General features: G+C 35.6%; 3 protein-coding genes, 1 long non-coding RNA gene and 1 pseudogene across 4 annotated transcripts; 3 read left to right on the forward strand and 2 right to left on the reverse strand.

Annotated features, from left to right (window-relative positions):
• The first annotated feature begins 673 nt into the window (after nt 1-673).
• On the forward strand, nt 674-6568 carry LOC108859170 (pre-mRNA-processing protein 40C). The gene is made up of 14 exons (XM_018633029.2): nt 674-982; nt 1224-1722; nt 1824-1963; nt 2300-2337; nt 2553-2631; nt 2742-3176; nt 3546-3629; nt 4261-4401; nt 4535-4641; nt 4784-4904; nt 5170-5310; nt 5449-5595; nt 5804-5926; nt 6066-6568. Exons 1-14 carry the CDS (start codon nt 818-820, stop codon nt 6321-6323), a joined length of 2478 nt encoding a protein of 825 aa, XP_018488531.1. The 5' UTR covers nt 674-817; the 3' UTR covers nt 6324-6568.
• Nucleotides 6569-7178: 610 nt separating this feature from the next.
• LOC108859177 (cytosolic Fe-S cluster assembly factor NBP35) lies at nt 7179-9059 on the forward strand. The gene is made up of 3 exons (XM_018633038.2): nt 7179-7336; nt 7423-7524; nt 8009-9059. The coding sequence occupies exons 1-3, from the start codon at nt 7300-7302 to the stop codon at nt 8905-8907; spliced, it is 1038 nt and encodes a 345-aa protein (XP_018488540.1). The 5' UTR covers nt 7179-7299; the 3' UTR covers nt 8908-9059.
• LOC108858113 (formin-like protein 14) lies at nt 8937-12680 on the forward strand (annotated as a pseudogene).
• Nucleotides 12681-13975, reverse strand: LOC108859176 (putative F-box protein At3g20030). The gene has a single exon (XM_018633037.2). The coding sequence runs from the start codon at nt 13973-13975 to the stop codon at nt 12824-12826; it is 1152 nt and encodes a 383-aa protein (XP_018488539.1). The 3' UTR covers nt 12681-12823.
• A 6820-nt stretch (nt 13976-20795) lies between these two features.
• On the reverse strand, nt 20796-21820 carry LOC108858114 (uncharacterized). Its single transcript, XR_008946347.1, has 3 exons — nt 21707-21820; nt 21452-21616; nt 20796-21363 (listed from the first exon to the last, which is right to left on the reverse strand). It is a non-coding gene; the product is annotated as an uncharacterized LOC108858114 (long non-coding RNA).
• Nucleotides 21821-22848: the final 1028 nt, after the last annotated feature.

Here is a 22848-nt window from a genome sequence, read left to right on the forward strand (position 1 = left end):
ATGCACGAACAGCATAATACGTTTGAAGAATCTTAGGGGTTACTGTCTTTGATATCTTGAGAGGTCGGCGACCTAAAAGAAGAATGGTACTAGTTTTACCCGTAATCTTGGGCTTCTTGGACTCTTCCACACGTTAGTCGGCGCTCTCCCACCATTTCCTGTCCACACAATTTGAAAAAAGAATACAATAAGACAATGGCTTAAGAAGCATGTTAGTTAATGGCCCAGCTCCGACCATAGATTAGCGAGTGGTAGTGAATAGTACCAAGTTAGATAGATCTATCTCATCATTCTTTGCAATTTTGCTACCTTCCTCTCCATCAAGAACAAAATGTAGAAAGTAGCATACTCCCTTTAGACTCGAATTATAATCATTACCACCACTATACTTATGGTCAACTTTCAATCTGCTTTATAATGTGAATATGCATTCTTATACCGTATTGAATTTAAAACGTTAACCACGTGCGTCCAACATGGTCGTATTTTATTTTGACCCGTATGAGACAGACGACTTAGGGGGTGGCTAAAACACAGATTAAAGAAGCGGGCTATTTCGACATTTATCTGAAATATAAGGTCTTTTCCATTAAATAATTAAAATACACCCTTTCCCTTTTTCGACGGAACGTAATCTCAACCGTCCATCGTTCCCCATCTCCACGCCATCTATCTTTACCGTCGGCTGAACTGCCTTCTCCAGAATCGGGGACATTGATTGATTCCTTTTTTCATAAACCCTAACCTCCTTCGTTCGCGCTCAGACGACGAACGAAGCCGCCGGTAAAATTCAATTCCACCTCTCTTCAAAAAGGCGATGGAAGGGGAGAATGCAACGGAGCCGATGGACACAGCGGCGCCATATACGGGAGAGGGTATCTTCGCCACAGCTCCTCCTCCTCCAAGTGATTCAGTATCGGCTACTGCTGCTTCGAGTGTCTCTCCAAGCAGTAAATCTCAGCCGGAGCAATCCTCTATGTCTGTATGTTGCTTTATTCTTATTTCTCTCAGCTCTTACGTTTCCCCTTGTTCCCTCTCGATTGGCTCAACTCCTTTAGAAGCTTTAAGTTAGCTGAAACATCTTGGCTTGTGATGTGGTTTCCCGTAGAAGAACGTGTGATTGTATGATCAGATGAATTCATGTGTTTGGATAAGTCTATTCTGGTTTCAATCACTAATAGAATTTGCCAAGACTCAATGATGTTTTGGTTGTTGTTGTACAGATTGCCACTACAGGGTTTCTCTCTCAATCAGTACCATCTTCCCTTACTGCGCAATTGAGTGCTAATCCCATACCTCAAGCTTCGCATATGGTACAAAACCCGCCTTTTGGTCAACCAGGAACACTCGCTCCTCCTGGACTCATGGCTTTTCCTGGTTCCAACCCTTTCTCCACAGTTCCAAGACCCGGGGGTCCTGCTCAAATCAACCCTGGTGTTATTCATCCACATATGTATCCTCCTTATCATTCTATGCCAGCAATGCATGGAACCCCCCAGGGAATGTGGTTGCAGCCTCCACCTATGGGTGGTGGTATCCCCAGGGCACATTTTCCTTCGCATCCTACTCCTTTTCCTGGTTCTTACCCATTTCCGGTTCGTGGAGCTTCTTCTCACCTGCCATATCCTGGTTCTCAACCGCTTCCTGTGGGAAATGCTGGCACTGTTCACCAACCGTTAGATATTCCTCCTGGTCAAAAGACAGAAGCACTCCCAGGAATTGGTATGCTTGATGATTACTGATCCATGTAAGAGATGTTTAACCTTAATGGTTATTCTGTTTCATTTACATACCCTTTATCAGGATCATCTTGTATTTTGCAGATGACAGAGCTGGTTCTCAACTAGTAGGAAATCGAGTAGATGCCTGGACTGCACATAGATCGGAAACAGGAGTTGTTTACTATTATAATTCGGTGACAGGGCAATCGACTTATGAAAAGCCTCCTGGTTTTGAAGGGGAGGTGGGTTTTACTGATTAAAGGGCTTCTTCTTTAGTTAACACTACGTCTGTTTAGTACGGTATTAAATGATATACTTTGCTTTAAAACATGTCACTTAGGAGTTCATGTCTATAATATGTATTTGCATTTTTTGTATATTTGAGCCCAGCTAGAAAATTTTAGATGTAGTTCAAACCTTTTTAATAACTAGATGACATGTCCACTAGCTGCTGAACAATGGTTTTCAGTATTCGTTTGTTTGAGTGTACCTTGGTAATGTATGCACGGTATATACACGTTGATCTATTTCTCTGTTTTGAGCAATTTGTAATCTATACTTTTTCTTAACTTCTGCAGCCTGATAAAGTGCCGGCTCAGCCAATTCCTATCTCTATGTAAGTTCTTAGATTGAGATCATAACTTTGTCCGATAAAGTTAGTTTTCATATTTTTTAAAGATACAGTTCAGGTTGCTTCTGAATGAGACATTGCATTGTTGTATAGCTTGTGTATGAATCTCCACTAGGCTACCAACTATTTCATGCCCATGAAATCAACATATTTATATTTGGTTGCTTCACTTTCAGCCTGCTAACTTGTACCAAATGTAGGGAGAATTTACATGGGACGGATTGGGCTCTTGTGTCTACAAATGATGGCAAAAAATATTACTACAACAATAAAACAAAGGTAAATACATGTAAAGAGGAGGCACCATTTTATTGGCTTTGGAACTAGTGTTCTGTTACTCTATATTTTTCTGTTAAGACTTCTTGAACCCTCCAACTTTTTTTGATCAGGTAAGTAGCTGGCAGATTCCAGCCGAGGTGAAAGATTTGGTGAAGAAAACGGAGGAGAGGTCAGCGGAGAGTTTAGCTTCTGTGCCGAGCGCAGATTTAACTGAAAAGGGTTCTGAGCAATCAAGTTTGAACGCACCTGCTATTAACAATGGTGGCCGGGATGCCGCATTGCTAAGACCTACAGTTGTTCCTGGTTTCTCAGCATTGGATTTAGTTAAAAAGAAACTACATGATTCTGGAGTGCCTGTCTCCTCTACGACAACATCTGAAGCAAATGGTGGTAAAGCAAACGAGGTCACACCTAGTGGAGAGAGTGGAGATGGCATAAGTAAGGTAAAAGATGCTCCTGGAGCTGGTGACCTTTCTGATTCTACTTCAGATTCCGAAGATGAAGATAGTGGACCGTCAAAGGAAGAGTGTATCAAACAGTTTAAGGTATTGCCTAGTCTGGACGTATGAATAGTTCTCATGGTCTTCGTTTCTGTACTTTTTGACGTAGTGTTTGGTATACATACTTTTCTTTTTTTTTCTTTCTGCACGTCAAATGTATTCAGGTGTATCTGATACAGGCAGCCTAGGGAAGGAGTAGAGAAGATCATATATTGTAATTTTCTTCTATGAATAGATCTTGTTGGGAATAGTTGAATGTCGTGAATTCACATGTTTAAGTACCATTTGTAATGGTGTTAATTAGTAGGAGAAATTTTCAATCCTGGAAATCTTGAAATTATCCAGGCTGATGTTTATTTGACTAGACTTCTTATATCTCGTTTCTTATTTGCTTATCTTTACTAAATTTTGCAGGAAATGCTCAAGGAGAGAGGAGTAGCACCGTTTTCTAAATGGGAGAAGGAACTGCCAAAAATTATCTTTGACCCTCGCTTCAAGGTTTGTCCTGCCTAAATATCATAACAACTGACAAGATTTTGATACTTCACCTGTTCGTATATTTCACGTTTATTGTTTCTTTTCTTGCATTGCACTTGCAGCTTGTACATTTCCTTCACTCTTTTCTTTGCTAGCATTGCAACATCCATTCGTTCTAGGTTGAGAACAAGTAAAAGCTTCCCATATATCACCTACTCCAGGTGTCGAATGATATCATTTGCATGGAAACGTGGCAATAACATCACGCTCTTTTCTTTTTACTGATATTCGAAAACATGACTTTCAATTTGCTTATCTTAGAGTCTAAAACCAGTATCCTCTCTGATTAATTACGATGGTGCTTTGTATGCCGGCTAAACCATTTGTTGTAGAAGAAAGAACTTTGTTTTTGGTTTCTTCCAATATTGACTAAGAACGATTTGAGAATATAAAGTCTTTACGTGATGTTAAGTGTTTATCCTCCACCCCCACTTATCATATGTCATGTTCCAACTTCATTCTTTGTTAGCTCATGTAATGACGAGGATCTAGTGCTGTGTCAAATTTTCATTTTGCCTGTTCTACTGTCACAGCTTGCACTGTGGACTTTCACAATGCTGTATTTTTATGTGGGAGTTCATTTTTCTTGCAGGCAATACAAAGTCATTCTGTTAGAAGATCTTTATTTGAGCAGTACGTAAAGACGCGCGCTGAAGAAGAACGTAGGGAAAAGCGTGCTGCTCATAAGGCAGCTGTTGAAGGTTTCAGGCAGTTGCTGGACGAAGCGTCTAAGGCATGTTTTTCTATTGAACTGAGTTCCGCTTTACTTTGAGCTACCTTACGTAACATTTTTCTTATTTGGTTTTCGAGGTTTCTTAACCCGTACGTTTCTTGTGGGAATTTATTATCATCTTGATATTTTTCAGGACATTGATAAACACACTGATTATCATACTTTAAAAAAGAAATGGGGACATGATCTGCGGTTCGAAGCACTTGACCGCAAGGAAAGAGAAGCTTTGCTGAATGAAAGGTACCAATCCATATTTTGCAATCAGATTTCTATGAATGAGTAAAAGTTAACACTGGATAATTTTTTTTCTTCATGTGGGTCTTTGAGTGTCTTATACTCGTCCTCTGTTTTTGTTTATATCTTTTCCCTGATTTTGTTGTAGAGTCCTTTCTTTGAAACGTGCTGCTGAACAAAAGGCGCAAGAAATCCGCGCAGCAGCTGCCTCGGAGTTTAAAAAGATGCTACGTGAAAAAGAAGTGTCCATAAATTCACACTGGTCCAAGGTTGGTGTCATATTTGTTTCGTCCCTTAGCGAGCAAATAGATATAGAGTACCGAAACTGTCTAAAGGTGTCAGCAACTTCTGCCATTTGAGGGAATGACCATAATCTATGTTTCGATTCCCATAATAATACCAGTCGAAGTTGCGAGTATTCATTGTGTTATATTTTCTTATCTGTTATCTAAATTTTCCTTGATTCGCACAATTTTTACTGGTTAGCATGCACTACCTGCCTATATGATCTTTTTCTCCCCTGTTACGTATTAGGTTAAGGATAGCCTGAGAAATGATCCAAGATATAGATCTGCTGCACACGAGGACAGGGAGGTCTTTTATAATGAGTACATTGCGGAAGTAAAAGCTGCACAAAGGGGAGAGGATTATGATATGAAAAGTAGAGGCGAAGAGGTAAACTAACTTTATATATTGAGCCGCGAGAAAGTTCTTTTGATTTTTGTTTCTGGATTCCAGAATATCTTTCATGTTGGGAAACCAATAAGACACACATGTATTTACATCTTTAGTGAATTCTGAATTTGCGTACAGGATAAACTGAGAGAACGAGAGCGGGAGTTGCGGAAACGGAAAGAAAGAGAAGTGCTAGAGGTGGAAAGGGTACGACAAAAAATTAGAAGGAAAGAAGCACTCGCTTCTTATCAAGCCTTGCTGGTGGAGAAGATCAGAGACCCTGAGGTATTTCTTCGATCTGTGTTCACTTCTCCTATGCAGCGTCGCTAAAGCTTTTCGTAGAGCTGTGCAGCAGCACTACATTTAATCCTCTATTGGAACATGTTAAACAATTAGATAGTGTCAGGTTGTTATTTTCTTTGCTCTACCGTTCTATATATATAATCATTGGAGATTCTTATCTGTCTTTGTCTACCTTGTTCAACATCCGAAGGCATCCTGGACAGAATCTAAGCCAAAACTTGAGAGGGATCCACAGAAACGCGCCTCTAATCCGGATTTGGACCCTGCTGATAAAGAGAAGCTATTCCGAGACCATATAAAGACATTGTACGAGGTACTTTATCTGTAAACCTCGCCAAATTAAACTCTTAGGATTGTATCGCTTACCTCTTTTCTACTTCGTCGTTTTGGTTTGTTTGAGAACTTGATTTGTCTTCTTCTCATGTATTCACTTCCTTGTTGTGTGTTTGCAGAGGTGTGCCCGTGACTTTAAAGCTCTTCTAGTTGAAGTCTTGTCGTCGGAAGCTGCTTCTCAACAGACGGAAGAAGCAAAGACCGTGCTCAACTCCTGGTCGACCGCTAAACAAGTACTCAAATCCGATATCCGGTACAGCAAGATGCCAAGAGATGACAGGGAAGTCATATGGCGCCGATATGCTGAAGATATTTTGAGGAAACAGAACCAAGATAGCCCTCAAAAGGAAGATAAACAAAGAGATTACAAGATCTAAAAGCTGCAGAATGCATTTTCGTAAAGATTAAAAGAAGCCTCGGTTTCTGTACGAAGCTCATTTGATTTATCATTCATCAATCAGCTTTGTATATTCAACAGAACCGCAAACTCACATGCGAGTTCTTTTGGTTTTCTCCTTAGATGATAATGTGTTTTTTTTTGCAATTTTAGAACTGTAATAAGACACTGTCGTTGTTTGATGTCTACTTTTACTATAATTCGGTCTGTATGTTGAAACCTTTATATTCATGTCAACAGAAAACTAAGTTTACGGTTTAGTAAGATGCAGAAAGTGGGCATGTTGGGAAATGACAGTTTCAGTCTACGTTTGTGGTTTAATGCAATTATTGATCAATGATTCTCTTTTTCAAGATTATCAAATCTAGAGGGCCATGTGACGTCGAACAAAACTAAGACAATAATTTCTCCCGTGATTTGATTTTGAATTGTTTTCTATATAATGCTCAATGTAGGATATTTGAAAGGCTAACGTGTTGATTTAATAGTTTGTTTCGTTAGCCTTTTTTTGTTTTGTTTTTATATGTACCAGAAGTTCGAAAAGTAAAGCTCAAACTCATATTCTGATTTCTGAATGTGAACAATCTTTTGTTTTGCACCGAAATGCTTGCAAAAAACATGAGACATGCATCTGTGTGATGATTATATATATGATGATCTCAAACTATGCAAAAGAGAAACCAAAAACTACAGTAGATTAGAGAAGTAGTAGTTAATTAACAAAAAAAGTTGGTTCTATGATGATCATCAGCAATATCTAAAATGAGCGATAAGGACCATAGAAGATAGTAAATGAGCCCATATATTTGATAATGGGCTTTCATTTCCCGATCTACGCGTCGTCGCCGACTACTCTCAAGTCTTAACACACCATAGCCGCCACAACCGAGGGTTAACGTATAAATTGAAACTTAACCTTACGATTCTGTCAAATCACGGAAAAGCACAAGTCAGAGATGGAGAACGGAGATATTCCAGAGAACGCCAATGAACGTAAGCAAACATCAATCCAGTTTTTCTGTCTTCAGCTCATGTGCTGTTTTTAACCTAATTTCGTCGTCTTCTTTGGTTTATAATAGATTGCCCAGGTCCCCAATCGGAAAGTGCTGGAAAGTCAGATTCTTGCGCAGGTTGCCCTAATCAGGAAGCATGCGCAACTGCTCCTAAAGGACCTGACCCAGGTATCTTAGATAACACTTGATTTAGGGTTTTGTATGTGTCCATACTGAAGATTATATCCCAATAATTCGTTTTACATGTTGAAATCTCTGGGTTTTGAAGATTCTTACAGCTTCTCCTTAGTCCAATTTGGATATTAAAAAAAAAGTCGAGGCCTTTTGTTTATCTGTGTTCATAAGAGCTTACTTAAAATCATTCATCTTGGATTGCTTCTGAATCTGTTTGTTACTTGGAGGTCTATGTATTTTTGTATTATAGGATTTGGAGTTCTAGAGTAACAGTTAAAATGCTGTTTTAGCTAACCTAGAACTTACATCTTCAAAATATCTGTGAGCTATGTGGCTGTACCTGTTCATTTGAGGGAGTAGCATCTTGTGACGATTTGACCAGTGATTTTGTTTGATACTATTGTCTGGTTAAGTCTTAGCCTCACTTTGTTTGCTAGTGGAGTTCTGTCTCAGCGCTGACGCTTTCTGTTTCCTTCAGATTTGGTTGCCATAGCAGAGAGGATGAGCACTGTTAAGCACAAGATTCTGGTCTTGTCCGGTAAAGGCGGGGTTGGCAAGAGCACTTTCTCTGCTCAGCTCTCCTTTGCCCTCGCGGGAATGGACCATCAGGTGGGCCTGATGGATATTGACATATGCGGTCCAAGCATGCCTAAAATGTTAGGCCTTGAAGGGCACGAGATTCACCAGAGCAACCTCGGATGGTCTCCGGTTTACGTGGAAGAGAACCTTGGTGTCATGTCCATAGGTTTCATGCTCCCGAACTCTGACGAAGCCGTGGTCTGGAGAGGTCCGCGCAAGAACGCACTCATCAAACAGTTCTTGAAGGACGTGTACTGGAGAGACATCGATTACCTCGTGGTTGATGCCCCGCCGGGAACTTCGGACGAGCACATCTCCATCGTCCAGTACCTTCAAGCCACTGGGATCGACGGTGCGATCATCGTGACGACCCCACAGGAAGTCTCGTTGATCGATGTCAGGAAAGAGGTGAGCTTTTGCAAGAAAGTTGGAGTTCCTGTGCTAGGAGTGGTAGAGAACATGAGCGGTTTGTCTCAGCCGTTAGCGGATGTCAAGTTCATGGAGATTGGCTCTTCCGTAGACGTGACGCAAGACGTAATCTCTTGCTTGAGAGAGAACGCGCCAGAGCTTCTTAACGTGTTGGCTTGCAGCGAAGTGTTTGACAGCAGTGGAGGCGGTGCGGAGAGGATGTGCAGGGAAATGGGAGTGCCGTTTCTTGGGAAAGTTCCTTTGGATCCACAGCTTTGCAAAGCAGCTGAACAAGGTAAGTCATGCTTTGAGGGGAACAACAAGTGTTCTGTTAGCGCACCTGCGCTCAAGAGCATCATACAGAAGGTTCTTGCTTCGATGACCGAGTGAAGAATTCCACTAAATAGATCCATGCTACTATGACGGTGTGTAGGCTTTTTGTGCAAGCTATAGGCATTGTCTTCGCATGTGTAATAAGATTTGCTATTATGAGATTGGACCAATAAATCTTGTCGACTATAATATTTTGAGTATTTGTCTAATGACGGTCTGTTTCGATAAATGCATAAATTTAAGGCGAAAGTTGAAAATAATAATGTTTTAAAAAAAAAGGTTGAAAACAATCCATACTTTCTGTCATCTACAAAAAATATGGATATCTGATGTCTGAGTTGAAATAATTTGATGTTGTCGGGAAACAAAGCATGTAATAATGCTAGTAGAGTAGTGAGTAGTTCAGTTGTTGAAAGAGCTCACATCAGAAGTCAAACAAACTAAAATCTGAGTACACTGAGTCTCGAGAGGTTCATATTCTTAATCACTCTCTTGGCAGTCCCATATGACCTGTTGATGTAAGATATGTGACTGTGTTCTGTCTTTTTTGATATAGATACTTAAAAGTAGACCATAGGTTGCAACAAGCTACTAATGATTTGTATAACCAATGGTTTATTTCTGTATCTGACACAGGAGAAGAACGATTTGAGAGAAGAGAATACATCACTGAAGTCAGGTATAGCGATTCTCAATCTCCAATACCAGCAAAGAGTAAGGTCAATGTCTCCATGTGGATCTACACTGTCATGATGGCTCCACCACCATCTTTTCATCCATGAATGCCATCTTACACATACTTTGGGAACCAGAGGCCCTAGCATGATCTCAGCTCTATGTACTACTTACATGCCGTACATGCTCCTCCTAATACCCGTTGTTGAACAACAATCCGTGAAAAGGTTTCAAGAGAGAGAGCAGATCCGAGAAAGCAGAGGACTCTAATGATGTCGCAACACAACACTTGAGTTGAAAACTCCTGGTTCTAATTCTGATAAAGGTGGTTCTAATTCCGATAAGGTAAGAGTGTTTAGAAAAAAGAACTTGTGATCAGTTAGAAATCTCCTTATTTATTAATAGAAGTGTATGTTGTATAGGATAACATCATGGCAAAGGCCAGAGAAGACGAAGAGATCTAAGAGACACAGCAACAACTCCATAGAAGAAAGCTCACATTCTAACAAATGCTCATCTTCTCCGAGCTTGCATGTATGTGACAACAGTTTTTCCAGTAGTGTAGGCTATGTAGCCGGTGGCCAAGAACCTGATGTGCAGTCAACAAAATGAGTAGTCTCTGTTTTGAACAGCGTTCTGATTAAATTTCTCATATAGGTTTGCTTAGTTTTACACACATGTTTTGTAATCTTCAATAATAATTATATTAAACTAAATCCCACCAAATATATTAAAATTTAAAAGCGTTAGTCTCAAGACTCTCAACAATTAAAAAGTTGCTCTATCACACTATATTGGGCTCAATCTTAGTTGTCAACCAGATTTTATTCACCTAAAGGAATCGTACGATTTAATAACAGCACAAGTGATCTTCTCTAACACGAGATAGAGCCCAATATATGGTGTTAAGAATGGAATTACCTCAAAGGTTTGTAAGTATTTCTCTTTAATGACGCAAGGTCTTGGATTTTGTGGTGTTTAGAATGGAAAAACTTTAAGAGCTTAACCGTTGCTTTCTAAACGTTCAGTTTTCTTTACCAAAGTAATGGACTTTTATTTGTGCTCTTCTATCAAAATGGGCCCAATAGTTATTACCCAATCCCACATCGCTAATTGCTGAAGGCGACATCGAGTATATATAGAGTATAACTCATGTAATAGAATGTCATCCAATGGTGTGATAGAGGCTCATGATTCTTTTTTTTGATATGGAGAAGTGTCTAAAGAGGTCTTCGGACTGAGGATTAACTAGAGATGGCAATTGGGCTCTCCCGTCCCATCCTGTCCCGAACCGTTGCGGGTTCGGTTTCTGGCGGTACACGGCGGGCCTGTCCCACGCGGGATGCGGTTTTCAAACTAGCTGCCCAATTCTGTACCGCGAAATATGTAGGCCTTCGCGGGCCGTCCCGCGGGACATTGAATATTATATTGCTTGTTTCTACATGCACAAACAAACATAGACAATAATTGAGTTTGAGCTTACACATGATCGAGCATAATTTTACAAGATCAATACATTAAGCGTATACAAAACAAATGTTTTTATTATCATTTATGATGGCTTGAAGAAGCTCCACCAGTACAGATCAGAGATGTTTGGGAGATCGGAAGCATCATCGACCCTGAAACCACCATCAACGGAGTTCCATAATGTCTAATCTCTCTCTCTCTCTCTCACCCTCTCTCTCTCTCTCTCTCTCTCTCTCTCTCTCTCTCTCTCTCTCTCTCTCTCTCTCTCTCTCTCTCTCAGAAAGCTTCAAAATCCCGCGGTTTAACCCATCCCGTTTTCGGCCCGTCCCGCTTTGAGCCCATCCAGCTTTGAACCCGTCCCGTGAGGCCCGCAATTTTGCGGGTTTATCAAATGTAGGCCCAATCCCGTCCTGCAACAAGTCTTTACGGGCCAGGCCCGCGGTCCAAGTCCTTGATTGCCATCCCTAGGATTAACTCTGTAAAAGGAGTCATGAGTCAACGTAACTCATTGTTGGTTGACTTTTTAAATCATTCTAGTAAGTTTTATGTTTTCTTTTATATGGATTTTCAAAAAATATAACCAGAGAACATCTATTTTTTTTTTTTTTGAACATAGAAAAAATCTATCTTGTACACAACACATTACCACCATCTATCTTGTGATCACACACACTTTGTTTGCACATGTTTTTAATATTTCACATTTCAAAATATTATAATGGGAGTAAAATATTATAAGTTTGCCAACTAGGATTTTTACTATCGGATTTTCAAAAACATTGATTATGCAGTCTAAGGTTTAATTGGTCAACCGAGATAAAGTTCTTATGTTATAATTGCTTCCTGTGACACAACTTTCTTGTGAAACAAGTAATAGTTATAACTGCTTTCCATTGACACAACTTTTTTTGGCCATACAAGTCACTGTTAGTAAGTTGAACAAACAATCAAATTTTACAATCCTCCCTGGCATACCTCAAACCCTACTTAACTGCTCTATAAATACACACATGCTCCACTTACAATCAAACCCAAAAACAGTCACAAAACCCTCACCCCTCTCTCTCTCTCTCTCTCTCTCTCTCTCTCTCTCTCTCTCTCTCTCTCTCTCTCTCTCTCTCTCTAGTAAGAACACAAAATCCTTAATTCCCCAAAATAGTTTGCTGGTTAAGTGGTTATCATCCCTCGTCATTGCATTGACATTCACTAGATTATTCACCGGTCTATCTGCTCGTCGCCATCTTCTCCAATCACCACCAGCGAGTCAACAACCGGTTACAACAACATTCCCACCTCTTCCCAAAACCAACAAAGCCACCATCATTGCCTTCTTCGCTTCCTCAGCCAATTCTTCCTCAACCCGCAGTGTTTCCACCATTACCGAACACACATATACCATCTTTGCCTAACCCAACAGAACCCATAAACATCCCAAACTTCCCACAAATCAATATCCCTAATTTACCAATTAGCATACCGAACAACTTCCCCTTCAATAAAATATTCCCACCATCCCTTTCTTCACTACACCACCTTCCAAAACGAAGAAGCTAAGCTCTTTAGCTGCCGCCACACAACACATTATTGTCTTTGTCTCACTCACTTTGTTCGCACATGCTTGTATATGTTTCGTATTCTTTAGCTGTTGTTTGATGATTTTCATTCATCCGATCAAATTTGAATAAAAAGAGGAGAATAACTATTTTAACAAAACCAATGACATGTTGCCAGAAAAAGAAAAAAAAAACAGAACGAATGACATTGGAAAACAAAAAAAAACAAAAAAACGAACAAGGAAGATGCAAGCAAGAAATAAAGCTAAAGCTAGTTAGTTGATTTGCACTAAACTTGGAACATACGAGCACACAAGTGGGCGACAATACCGATTTTCTAGCATAGAGACATCGCGATACACAGCATCTCCAAGATCCAAATTGTCCAGGCTTCCATTCTCTCCAATGGTGTAAACTGAATGGTAAGAGCGGGTCTTGCCCATTTTCTCAGCTTCGTATATATAGAAAACCACAGCGATTTTCATCTCCTCGTCAATGAAGAAGCTGGCCTCAGAGCAAAGGCCGTACTGAAAACCACGGTCGAGTGGTTTCATGTCAATGTTTAAAAAAGGGGTCCATGACACTGCATCCGGCTCAATATTGGTTGTCACCCAAATCTCTACCTCAGGACAAACCGTGCGCTGATATAATACCGCGAGTTTCTCGTCTCTAAGAGTAGACAGAGTCCCAATATCCTCATTATAGTGCAGAAACGGTAAAGGTAGAACCGGTCCGAAACTCTCTCTTGTGAAATCAAAACATAGTAAGAAATTAGGAGGCTCGTCTATCTCTACCTCTCCTACTACATCTTCGTCTACTAATGTTTTTTCTTTGGCCAAAGTATAAGTATTTCCTTTTAAAGAAACAGCGCGTCGCCAATACAATATTTCATGATCCGGAATGATATCAAGAATCCTCCATGAATTAGAGCTAAAATCATAGAGTTCGTACCGGTTTACATTCAAAAATCTCAAGATTTTGTGGCTATGGTTTTTGTGGTCGTATCCGAAAGCATATCTGTATGATGACTCTAATCTGTGGTAACTATTAATGTGTTGAATTTGGATCCATCTTGTTTGTCCCAAGTACGGGTTCCAAACTACGAGCCTATTGTCTTCCTTGGTGACGCATAACAACAAACCGTTGCAATGAATGATATTACATATCTCAACTTGATTAAATAAATTACCTATCTCTTTTATAGACGAACCCACACCATGGAGACTGAATCTCATTGAACAAATCTTATACTCCTTCACCATGAATCCAATAAACTGATCCGTTATGTCTGTTTTACATAAAACCCTATCTTTGGATAAAACATTCCACAATTTGCAAGTAGATCTCACCGCTCGTAGACAGGTTATTGGAACTTTAGAGAGTATTTCCTCTAGCAAATCCCTCGAAAGATCTGATATCATCGTCATTGTTAAGGTTTCTAGATTTCACGCCTGCCCATTCTTTTATATACTTATCTTATGACACAAGACACGTCCTACATGTATTTTCCTTTTTTGTCGTTGCTTAAAAATGGAATATTGTTTTTTTTTTTCCCAACTGATTATATTATAGATAGTGGATTGACACAAGACCAATGAACGAAGGTATGTTCGTGGTTAGCTAAACCGGCAAACGACATGATATTTCCGGAACCTTGAACCCACACAGGGCAGCAAAAGCCAAAACAGAATACAAGGCAAACTGTTACAATCAAACTTTAAACTAAGTAACTAGATCCCAAACCACTAGAAGTCATCTCAAGAGAGCAGAGAAACCTAAAGGATAGAGAGCCTATGAAAGCTGCTTGACGTGAATGCCCGCGGCCAAACCACCGTACAACCACTTCCTCCTAGAACAACGAGGATACACCTCAGTAACCAGGTAACCAAAGCTTCACAGACCGGCAAGGAAGAATCACTCAAAGATTCTGTCACACTTCGGATACGGCTGAGTCGAAAACGACTGCTTAAACGCTAAGATATGAAGCCACCACACACACAGATCTCCACGAAATCTGCTCAACCTACCTAGAAGCGAAGCCCACCCAAGCCAGAGAACAATGAACACAGGCCACAAACGGCATGGCAAAGATACGGCTTAGACGGAACCCACAGCGAACTCTTCGCATTTAGACAACCTCTGAATCTGAGAGAACCACACAAGTAGCCTAGGAGATATGCATAAAAGATAAAACTCAACAGATCTAAAAAGAGAATCAAAGATAAAAGCTTTGGACGAAAATCCACACCGCAAATCAATAGATCCGGAACTTTTATGATAAGAATCTACAACAGATCTGGAATTTTCAGAAGAATAGGAAAAAGCATATCTCCTTAGAAAATGAATCACAGTCACAAACCGAAATACAACTAAGCAAATAAGAAAGAGCACGAAAGATTTGGACCGGCACAGGCGCTGAAAAAGCCGCCACGCACCGGTCGACGGAACTCAAGCACAGGTGAAAAGGAAGAACGACGAAGGCGGTAGAGAGAGAACCTTTTTCTTTACCAAGTGACAATAACTTAAAAATGGAATATTGTATCCGCCACAGTTTTAGTTAAAAGATTTTTTTTTTTCCCTTCATCAATTAGAATATTTGATATAAAGTCAAAAAAGTTTCAGTCAACAATTCTGTGTCTTTAAAAAAGAACAATTCCTTTTTTGTAAATAAAAAAAGAACAATTCTGTGAGTAAGATTATGGTAATAAGGATCGAAAAACCTCAAGATCTTGACCGTTGCTTTGTAAACGTTCAGTTTTCTTCATAAGTGATCTACCAAAGTTAATGGACTTTTACTTGTTTTACCTTTAATTTCCAATATTTATTATCCAATCCTACATCTATAATAATCAACGGTGACATTGAGTATATAAAAGGTATAAAGATGATTGAAAGATTAACTTCATTAAAGCCCACTAGAGAGATAAAAACCTCCATCTTCTCTCTAAAGGCCAGATTTTCCGATCTTTGTTTTCGGCCGGCGGCGGTTGCTTTCACAGACACGTCGTCGGTCGGGAGGATAATCTCTATTACGTTTCTGTTTTTTTTCTCGTTTTCTTCTGGTATAGTAGGTTCCGTTGTGCCGCTTGTCCGGTTTTAGCTTCCAATATCGCATCTTGTTCGATGGATATCTGGCTATTAGATTCTGGAACCGCGCCGTTTCCTTCTCGGTGGTGGTCGTCGGCTTTCGTTTCCATGGACGTGCTCAAGCTGAGTGAAGGTGGTCGCGTTGTGTTTGGTGGTCGAGTTCGGTTGAGTTATCGATTCCTTTGTTTGATGCTCTCCGAAGCTGCGGCGGATATGTAATGATCCCGAATCCCTATAATTCCAATACAGTCGTTGGAATTGGCTTTCAGTGATCCTGGTGGTGTCCCGGTTGAATCCGGAGATTATCTGTCTCGAGGTTTCAGCGACGAGTCTCAGTTGAAAAGAAAATCGGTGGCTCGTGTTTCCGGTGGAGTTTTGGGTTGCGGTCCCGGCGGCATTTTCCAGTCGGTGGAATTGGTGACTCTGCAACCACGCGTCTCTTTGGGGGTCGGTTTCGATACGTGGAGTCTATATTGGTGTTGTGTAGATCACTTATTCCACTTGGGTTTGGACTGTTCGGTGGTCTGTGGGCCTGTCTGTTTTTCGTTTTTTGTTTATGGGTTCTATTTTTTTCGGGCTCTAGTTATATTTTATGTACTTTAGGCCTTTTGGACTTTAATAAAATATGATGGCAAAAAAAGAGTATCTAAAAGGTATAAGTCATCTAGATGAATGTCGACTGGTAGTGAGATAGAGGTTTATAATTCTTGATATGGTGAAGTGTCTAAATATATAAGTCTTCGGACTGAAGACGTCCGAAGACTAACTCCGTAAAGGAAGTCATGAGCCACATAATTCATTGTCGGTTTAAAAAAAAAAATTCATTGTCGGTTGGCTTTTAATTTTTCTACATAAATTCTATGTTTTCTTGTAAAGGGAGTTACGAGTCACATAACTCATTGTCGGTTGATTTTTATTTTTTTTCTAAATAAATTTTATGTTTTCTTGTATAGATATATTTTTTTCTAAATCAAGGAATATTGAGCATGAATTGTATAGATATTCAATAAATATTATACTACGAGAACTCATAATAAGAGTATCTCCAAAAAGTTTCTTTATTTTAGAATTTGCGAAACTTTAAATTTGAAAATATAATATGTTCTTTTCAAAAAAAAAAAACTTCAAATTTAACTTCAAAATTTATACTAAAATTTATGAAAATAAATATGAAATATTATAAGATATGATTTTTTAAAAAATTAAAATGATAAACAACAAAATATTTAAGAATCATAAAATGTAATATGTAATTATAATAATTAAAATGCAAATAAAAATGTGAAACTTCAAATTTGAAGTTTTGAATAGTAACAAATACGGGTTCCAAACCACGAGCCTTTTGTCTTCCGTCGTGACGCATAACAACAAACCGTTGCAGTGAATGATATTACATATCTAACTTGCTTAAATAAATTACCTATCTCCTTTGACCAAAAAAAAAAAATTACCTATCTCCTTTATAGATGAACCCACACCGTGGAGATTGAATCTCATTGAACTGATCCTATACTCCTTCACCATGAATCCAATAAACTGGTGATTTATCTCTGTTTTACATAAAACCCTATCTTTGGATAAAACATTCCACAATTTGCAAGTAGATTGCACCGCTCTTAGACAAGTTATTGGAACTTTAGAGAGTATTTCCTCTGCTAAATCCTGCGAAAGATCTGAGATCATCGTCATTGTCAGGGTTTCTAAATTTCACGCTTGCCCAATCCCTTTTTATACTTATGTTATACTTGTGTCACAAAAGACATGCCCTACAACTGCTACAACTTAAAAGTATTTTTCTTTTTTATATTTCATTAAAAATGTAATATTTTTTTTTCCAAAACATCTTGGCCCAATGGTAAGGACGGGCTCCTTCCTACACCCAGGTTGTGAGTTCGAACCCTGCTGGAGAAAACTAAGTCATGATTTTTGGACACCAACACGGATATGAGCCTATAGGGCCATATCCGGAGAGAGGGTCTATCCGTGGGCTGCACCTCCCCTTGAGAATTAGTCTGGACCTTTCCATAAACTCGGGATACCCCAGGTTAATTAAAAAAAAAATGTAATATTGTATCCGCTTTTTCCTTTTCCACATTAATTTCACCATAATAGATTTTTTTAGTCATCTCATTCATCAAACAAGATCGACAAGATGTAGTAAAAACTATATAAATAAATATTCAACAAATTAACAAATTCAGTGATTAATAAAAGAAATTGGTTTTGAATTAGGTTGGTTCAAAATATGAAACAAAAATGATAACATAATTACATAATACTATAATATTTTCTTTAAAAAGTATATGTAAATATATAGACTACTAAAATCTTTAATTGATAATTTATAAATAGTAATATAAGTAAAAAACAGTATTGTTTATTTATGTTCATAATATAATTCATTTCTGTATTTTCTTGACATTTTAATATATATTTTATTTAGCGTTTAGTAGAATTATATATAAAACACATTTAAATTATCTGAAACATAACCAAATAATATAAAAATACGAAAAGAAAACTTTTTAATTGAATAAATTTATAAATTAATAAAACAAGGTATAATGGTAAGTCCCAAACTTAAACAATAATATAAACTGAGGCCCAAAAGGGCCCATACTAAAAGCAAACTTAATTAAGAGATGACGTTGCCGATCTGCACACTGCAGGATCCACATGTGTGAACGCAAAGCACGGTAGAGACCCGGCAGAAGACCATACTGCACCACCATGATAGTTTACTCCAGCCATTTATTTGACAAATTAGGTATTTTGTATGTGCGAACATAATCACATTACAAATATTTATTTTTTATTTACTATTAATTTGATTTTCAATTTTTATTAAAATATTATTTCCGGATAACAACATAGTATACATGAATTATTATTTTTTAAATATATTTTTGGCTACTATATATATATTAAATTTATAAACAATTATCTAAAAAACTTTATTATTTATTAAAATATATTTAATCATCTATTCAATTACAAAACTAAAATTCATTTTTATTTTATTGAAACTTTTTATATTTTTCGTGAAGAATATCAACGATATTAACCATTTTAACTTTTAACGTGAGATTCGAATGTAAAAATCACTTTTCAAAAAATATGATGTTACAAATTATTAATACATTTATAATTGTTTTATCAAAACATTCTTTACTAATTAAAAATTATATAATAATATATATTGTTAATGTTTTTAAACCAATAATTATTTAAGTTTTCATTTGAACATTATTACATATATTTCTTTGTATCTATACTATTATTTGCGAAGTAAATTTTCGCAACGGAGCTTCCACATTAAAAGTTAGAGCGGTTAATGTCTTTGTTACCCTTAGTGATTTTATATAAAATTTATTATATAATTAAAAACGAATTTTAAGTTAATAATATTATTATTTATATGTTATATTGGATTATAAATTAATATTTTCAAAAATATAAAGATAATGCTTATATATATTATGTTGTTATCTGAAAATAATATTTTTTAGTTTAAAAGTTAAAAACGAATTTTAAGTTAATATATAATATTATTATTAATATGTTATAATAGATTATAAATTAATATTTTCAAAAATATAAAGTTAATTCTTATATATATTATGTTGTTATCTGAAAATAATGTCTTTGTTACTCTTAATAATTTTATATATAATTTATTATATGATAAAAAGAATTTTAAGTTTATAATATTATTATTTATATGTTATATTAGATTATAAATTAATATTTTCAAAAATATAAAGATAATTCTTATATATATTATGTTGTTATCTGAAAATAATATTTTTAATTTAAAAGTTAAAAACGAATTTCAAGTTAGTAATATTATTTTTATATGTTATATTAGATTATAAATTAATATTTTCAAAAATATAAAGATAATTCTTATATGTATTATGTTGTCATCTGAAAATAATATTTTTAATTTAAAAGTTAAAAACGAATTTAAAGTTAATAATAATATATTTAAATGTTATATTACATTATAAATTAATATTGTAAAAATAAAAATAATAATTCTTATATATATATATATTATTTACAACAATAATTCTTATATATATAGTGTTGTATCTGGAAATATTTTTTTTCAATTTTAAAACTTAAAAAACGAATTTTACTTTAATAATATTATTATTAATATGTTATAATAGATTATAAATTAATATTGTCAGAAATAAAAAGATAATTCTTATATATTGTATTGTTATCTGAACATTTATCTTTTAATTATAGAAGTTAAAAATTAAGATATACACCAATTTACAATTAAATATTAATCAATGAAAACATTTGTATAAATATATTTTCTAAAGTATTTCAAGTATGTGAGTGTTTTAAAAAATCTAATACAATAATAAATATATATTTTTATCAAATATTTGATCATATACAGTATAACCTCTTTAAATTAATAATCTATAATTATATAATTTCATAGTCCCATACTGAGTTTTTGGTTCAATTAACATTTCGATAAATTAATATTCTCTACACATTAATAAAAAATTATAGTTTTGGTGTAGTCTCAACATTATTAGTTTATACAAGTTTCACTATATAAAAGTTTGATGTTTAATTTAGATTTTTTGAAAACATAAATAATAACTTATTATAATGATTTTTTGAATTAATAAATATACATCAATAATATTTGAAAGAAAATTATGCCCGCATGTGCGGGCAAACCACCTAGTATTATGTTAATTATTAATAGATAAATTTTAAAAACCACTTAATATCCTTTTTCAGTTATATAAAATTAAAAATTTTAATTCATTAATATTTAGTTATGTAAAAAATACTTTTTCATATAACAACACAATATGTATAAGAATTATTTTGTTATTTTAAAATCTCTTATTTAGATTTTGGATAATTATTTTTATTGTTAATTTTAATCATTTGTGTAATCAAAATAATTATTTTTATTTTGTAGATAATTTATATATTTTATTTATTAAATGTATAACAACTGCTCTAACTGAAAGTTCCGCTGTGAAAAAAAATATTTTTCAAATAATAGTAAAGATAATTGCTGTTAAAATACTGGGATGGTCCCAACTCCAAAAAACTAAAGTTTAGTTTGAATAGTTTGGTTCAGTTTATTTTGGTTATGTAATAATTTGGTGCGAGTTCGATCCAAAAAAAAAAATACAAGTTAGAATACGAAATATAAACTCTCTCGTCAAACCAATCTCTATCTGAATCTGGTAAACTCTCTGCAACTTGAAGAACCTTTGACACTTCAAAAGTTTGGCCTGGAGATATCTCTCTCAAATACTTACCAGTCAACTCTTTCCCAGTCTTCTTTCATCTTCTGTGATTCAATTTCTCACGAACAAACATTTTAGAGCAATCTTATCACCAAATCCACATCGAAAACCCTCTTTTTCTCTCTCTATTCCCATCTTGTTGAAGATTACGATTACTCTGAGATCAAATCCTAACCCCCAGAAAAGAAAAAGAAAAACAGTGAGACAAATAGAGAATTATGGTTATCCAATCATCCCAGCTATTATCATTTGATCTTCCGTCCAAGTACTAGAAAAAGATATACAAGTTTCTAAAGTTTGGTAAGACATAAAAGTCTTCAAGTTTTCTAATATAGACACAAGATGTGCAAGTTTGGTAGAACATAGAAGCCAAAGCTGATTCAAGTGAGCCTACGGTAGTGCACCACAGCACAGCCAGCTCATCACCAAAGCTGAATCAACAAACGAAAAGCAAAAACAGAGTTAGCTTAACTTAAAAAAACATAATTTAATAAGTATCAAAATTGGAAGTTCACTTACTTTTTGTAATCCCTATGCACCCTTCTCACGTAATTATCGTCTAGAAATCCAGTGGACTCCGCCACAGTTACGCTACATTCATCATTTCCAGAAAGTTTCTTCTTCTTTCCCAGCCTGTTGTCTCCACCTCTCTTCCTCTTACTCCCACCCACGTCATTCCACCTCCTAAACAAACAAGCAACCAAACTATATTAATACTTTACACATTAATACTTTAAAACTCCCTCATATTTAAACGTTGATCAAGTCACTTACCAGTGATCGTAAAACTTCTTAACTTTGTAAATGAACAGTCCAGTGGAGCCTCTAGGAGCTGCAAAAAAAAGAATAAACGTCTAAAATTAAAATATACGAGTGATAAGAAGACAAAAAAAAGAAGAACTATATAATATATCCATAAAAGCTAGTTCTGGGAAATGTTCCAAAAATAAATATTATAAACGTAACATTATTATAATTGTGCTTATGAGACCATCTCCAATGATTTACATTATTTTAGAGTAGATTTTATTTTAAAATAATGTCACTCTAAAATAGAATAGAGTTTTTCTCCAATAGTTTACTCTATATTTGACACTAAAAAGAATATTCTTAAATATATTATTTTCTAATTTTATGACTAATAGCTTTTACTTATAACACTTACAAATTGATCTATTACATTTTATTTTTCACAAAACTTTCATAAATTATATATCTATATCAAACATTTATTATATTAATACTTACATTACATTATACTAATAGCATAATACATTTTAACTTAAACATCTCCATTAGTGTATGTTTCTCACAAATGATCATTAACGAATTACAGATTGTGAAATGAATTTTCTATCTAATAAAATTATTTTTATTTTAGTGCTTATTTTCTTTTGCTAATAATAAAAAATTTAAACGTTTATATATACATATATATATATATATATATATATATTGTTTTAAACATAATTATGTGTTATTAGCATAATTAAATAAAATAAATAGTTATAAAATAAAAATGTTGAAAAATAAAAGGACTAAAGTATAAATAAAAAAGTTTCACTCTATAATAGAGTAAGAAATAGAGTTACTCCAAATATAGAGTAAGAAATAGAATTGCACTATTTTAGAATGGGATATAGAGTGAGGTTGGAAAAGATTTTACTCTATAATATAGTTTAGTGTGAGAAATAGAGTGGAGTTGGAGATGTACTGATAGCCCAAAACATATGTTGTTCACAAAAAAGCTATAAATATACTCTAACAACACTCTTAAAAATAATAATAATTTTTGACACGAAAAAAAACATTTATTCCAAAAAACATTAATAATACGCCAAGTTTTTGTATACATTTGTTTTACTTGCACGTCTCCGCGAAAAGATTTGCAGTCCAGGCCCTTCTGCACATATTGA

Source organism: Raphanus sativus, chromosome 5, assembly GCF_000801105.2.
Source record: "Raphanus sativus cultivar WK10039 chromosome 5, ASM80110v3, whole genome shotgun sequence".
Lineage (NCBI taxonomy): Eukaryota > Viridiplantae > Streptophyta > Magnoliopsida > Brassicales > Brassicaceae > Raphanus > Raphanus sativus.

What these genes read in the sequence shown, in the direction of transcription:
- LOC108859176 (XM_018633037.2), bottom strand. Translation starts at nt 13,975, where the DNA reads ATGACGATGATATCAGATCTTTCGAGGGATTTGCTAGAGGAAATACTC.
- LOC108859177 (XM_018633038.2), top strand. Translation starts at nt 7,300, where the DNA reads ATGGAGAACGGAGATATTCCAGAGAACGCCAATGAAC. An exon ending in TCCAGAGAACGCCAATGAAC is followed by an intron (nt 7,337 to 7,422) that starts GTAAGCAAACAT and finishes GGTTTATAATAG; the next exon opens with ATTGCCCAGGTCCCCAATCG. An exon ending in TCCTAAAGGACCTGACCCAG is followed by an intron (nt 7,525 to 8,008) that starts GTATCTTAGATA and finishes TGTTTCCTTCAG; the next exon opens with ATTTGGTTGCCATAGCAGAG.
- LOC108859170 (XM_018633029.2), top strand. Translation starts at nt 818, where the DNA reads ATGGAAGGGGAGAATGCAACGGAGCCGATGGACACAGCGGCGCCATAT. An exon ending in CAGCCAATTCCTATCTCTAT is followed by an intron (nt 2,338 to 2,552) that starts GTAAGTTCTTAG and finishes TACCAAATGTAG; the next exon opens with GGAGAATTTACATGGGACGG. An exon ending in AGTGTATCAAACAGTTTAAG is followed by an intron (nt 3,177 to 3,545) that starts GTATTGCCTAGT and finishes TAAATTTTGCAG; the next exon opens with GAAATGCTCAAGGAGAGAGG.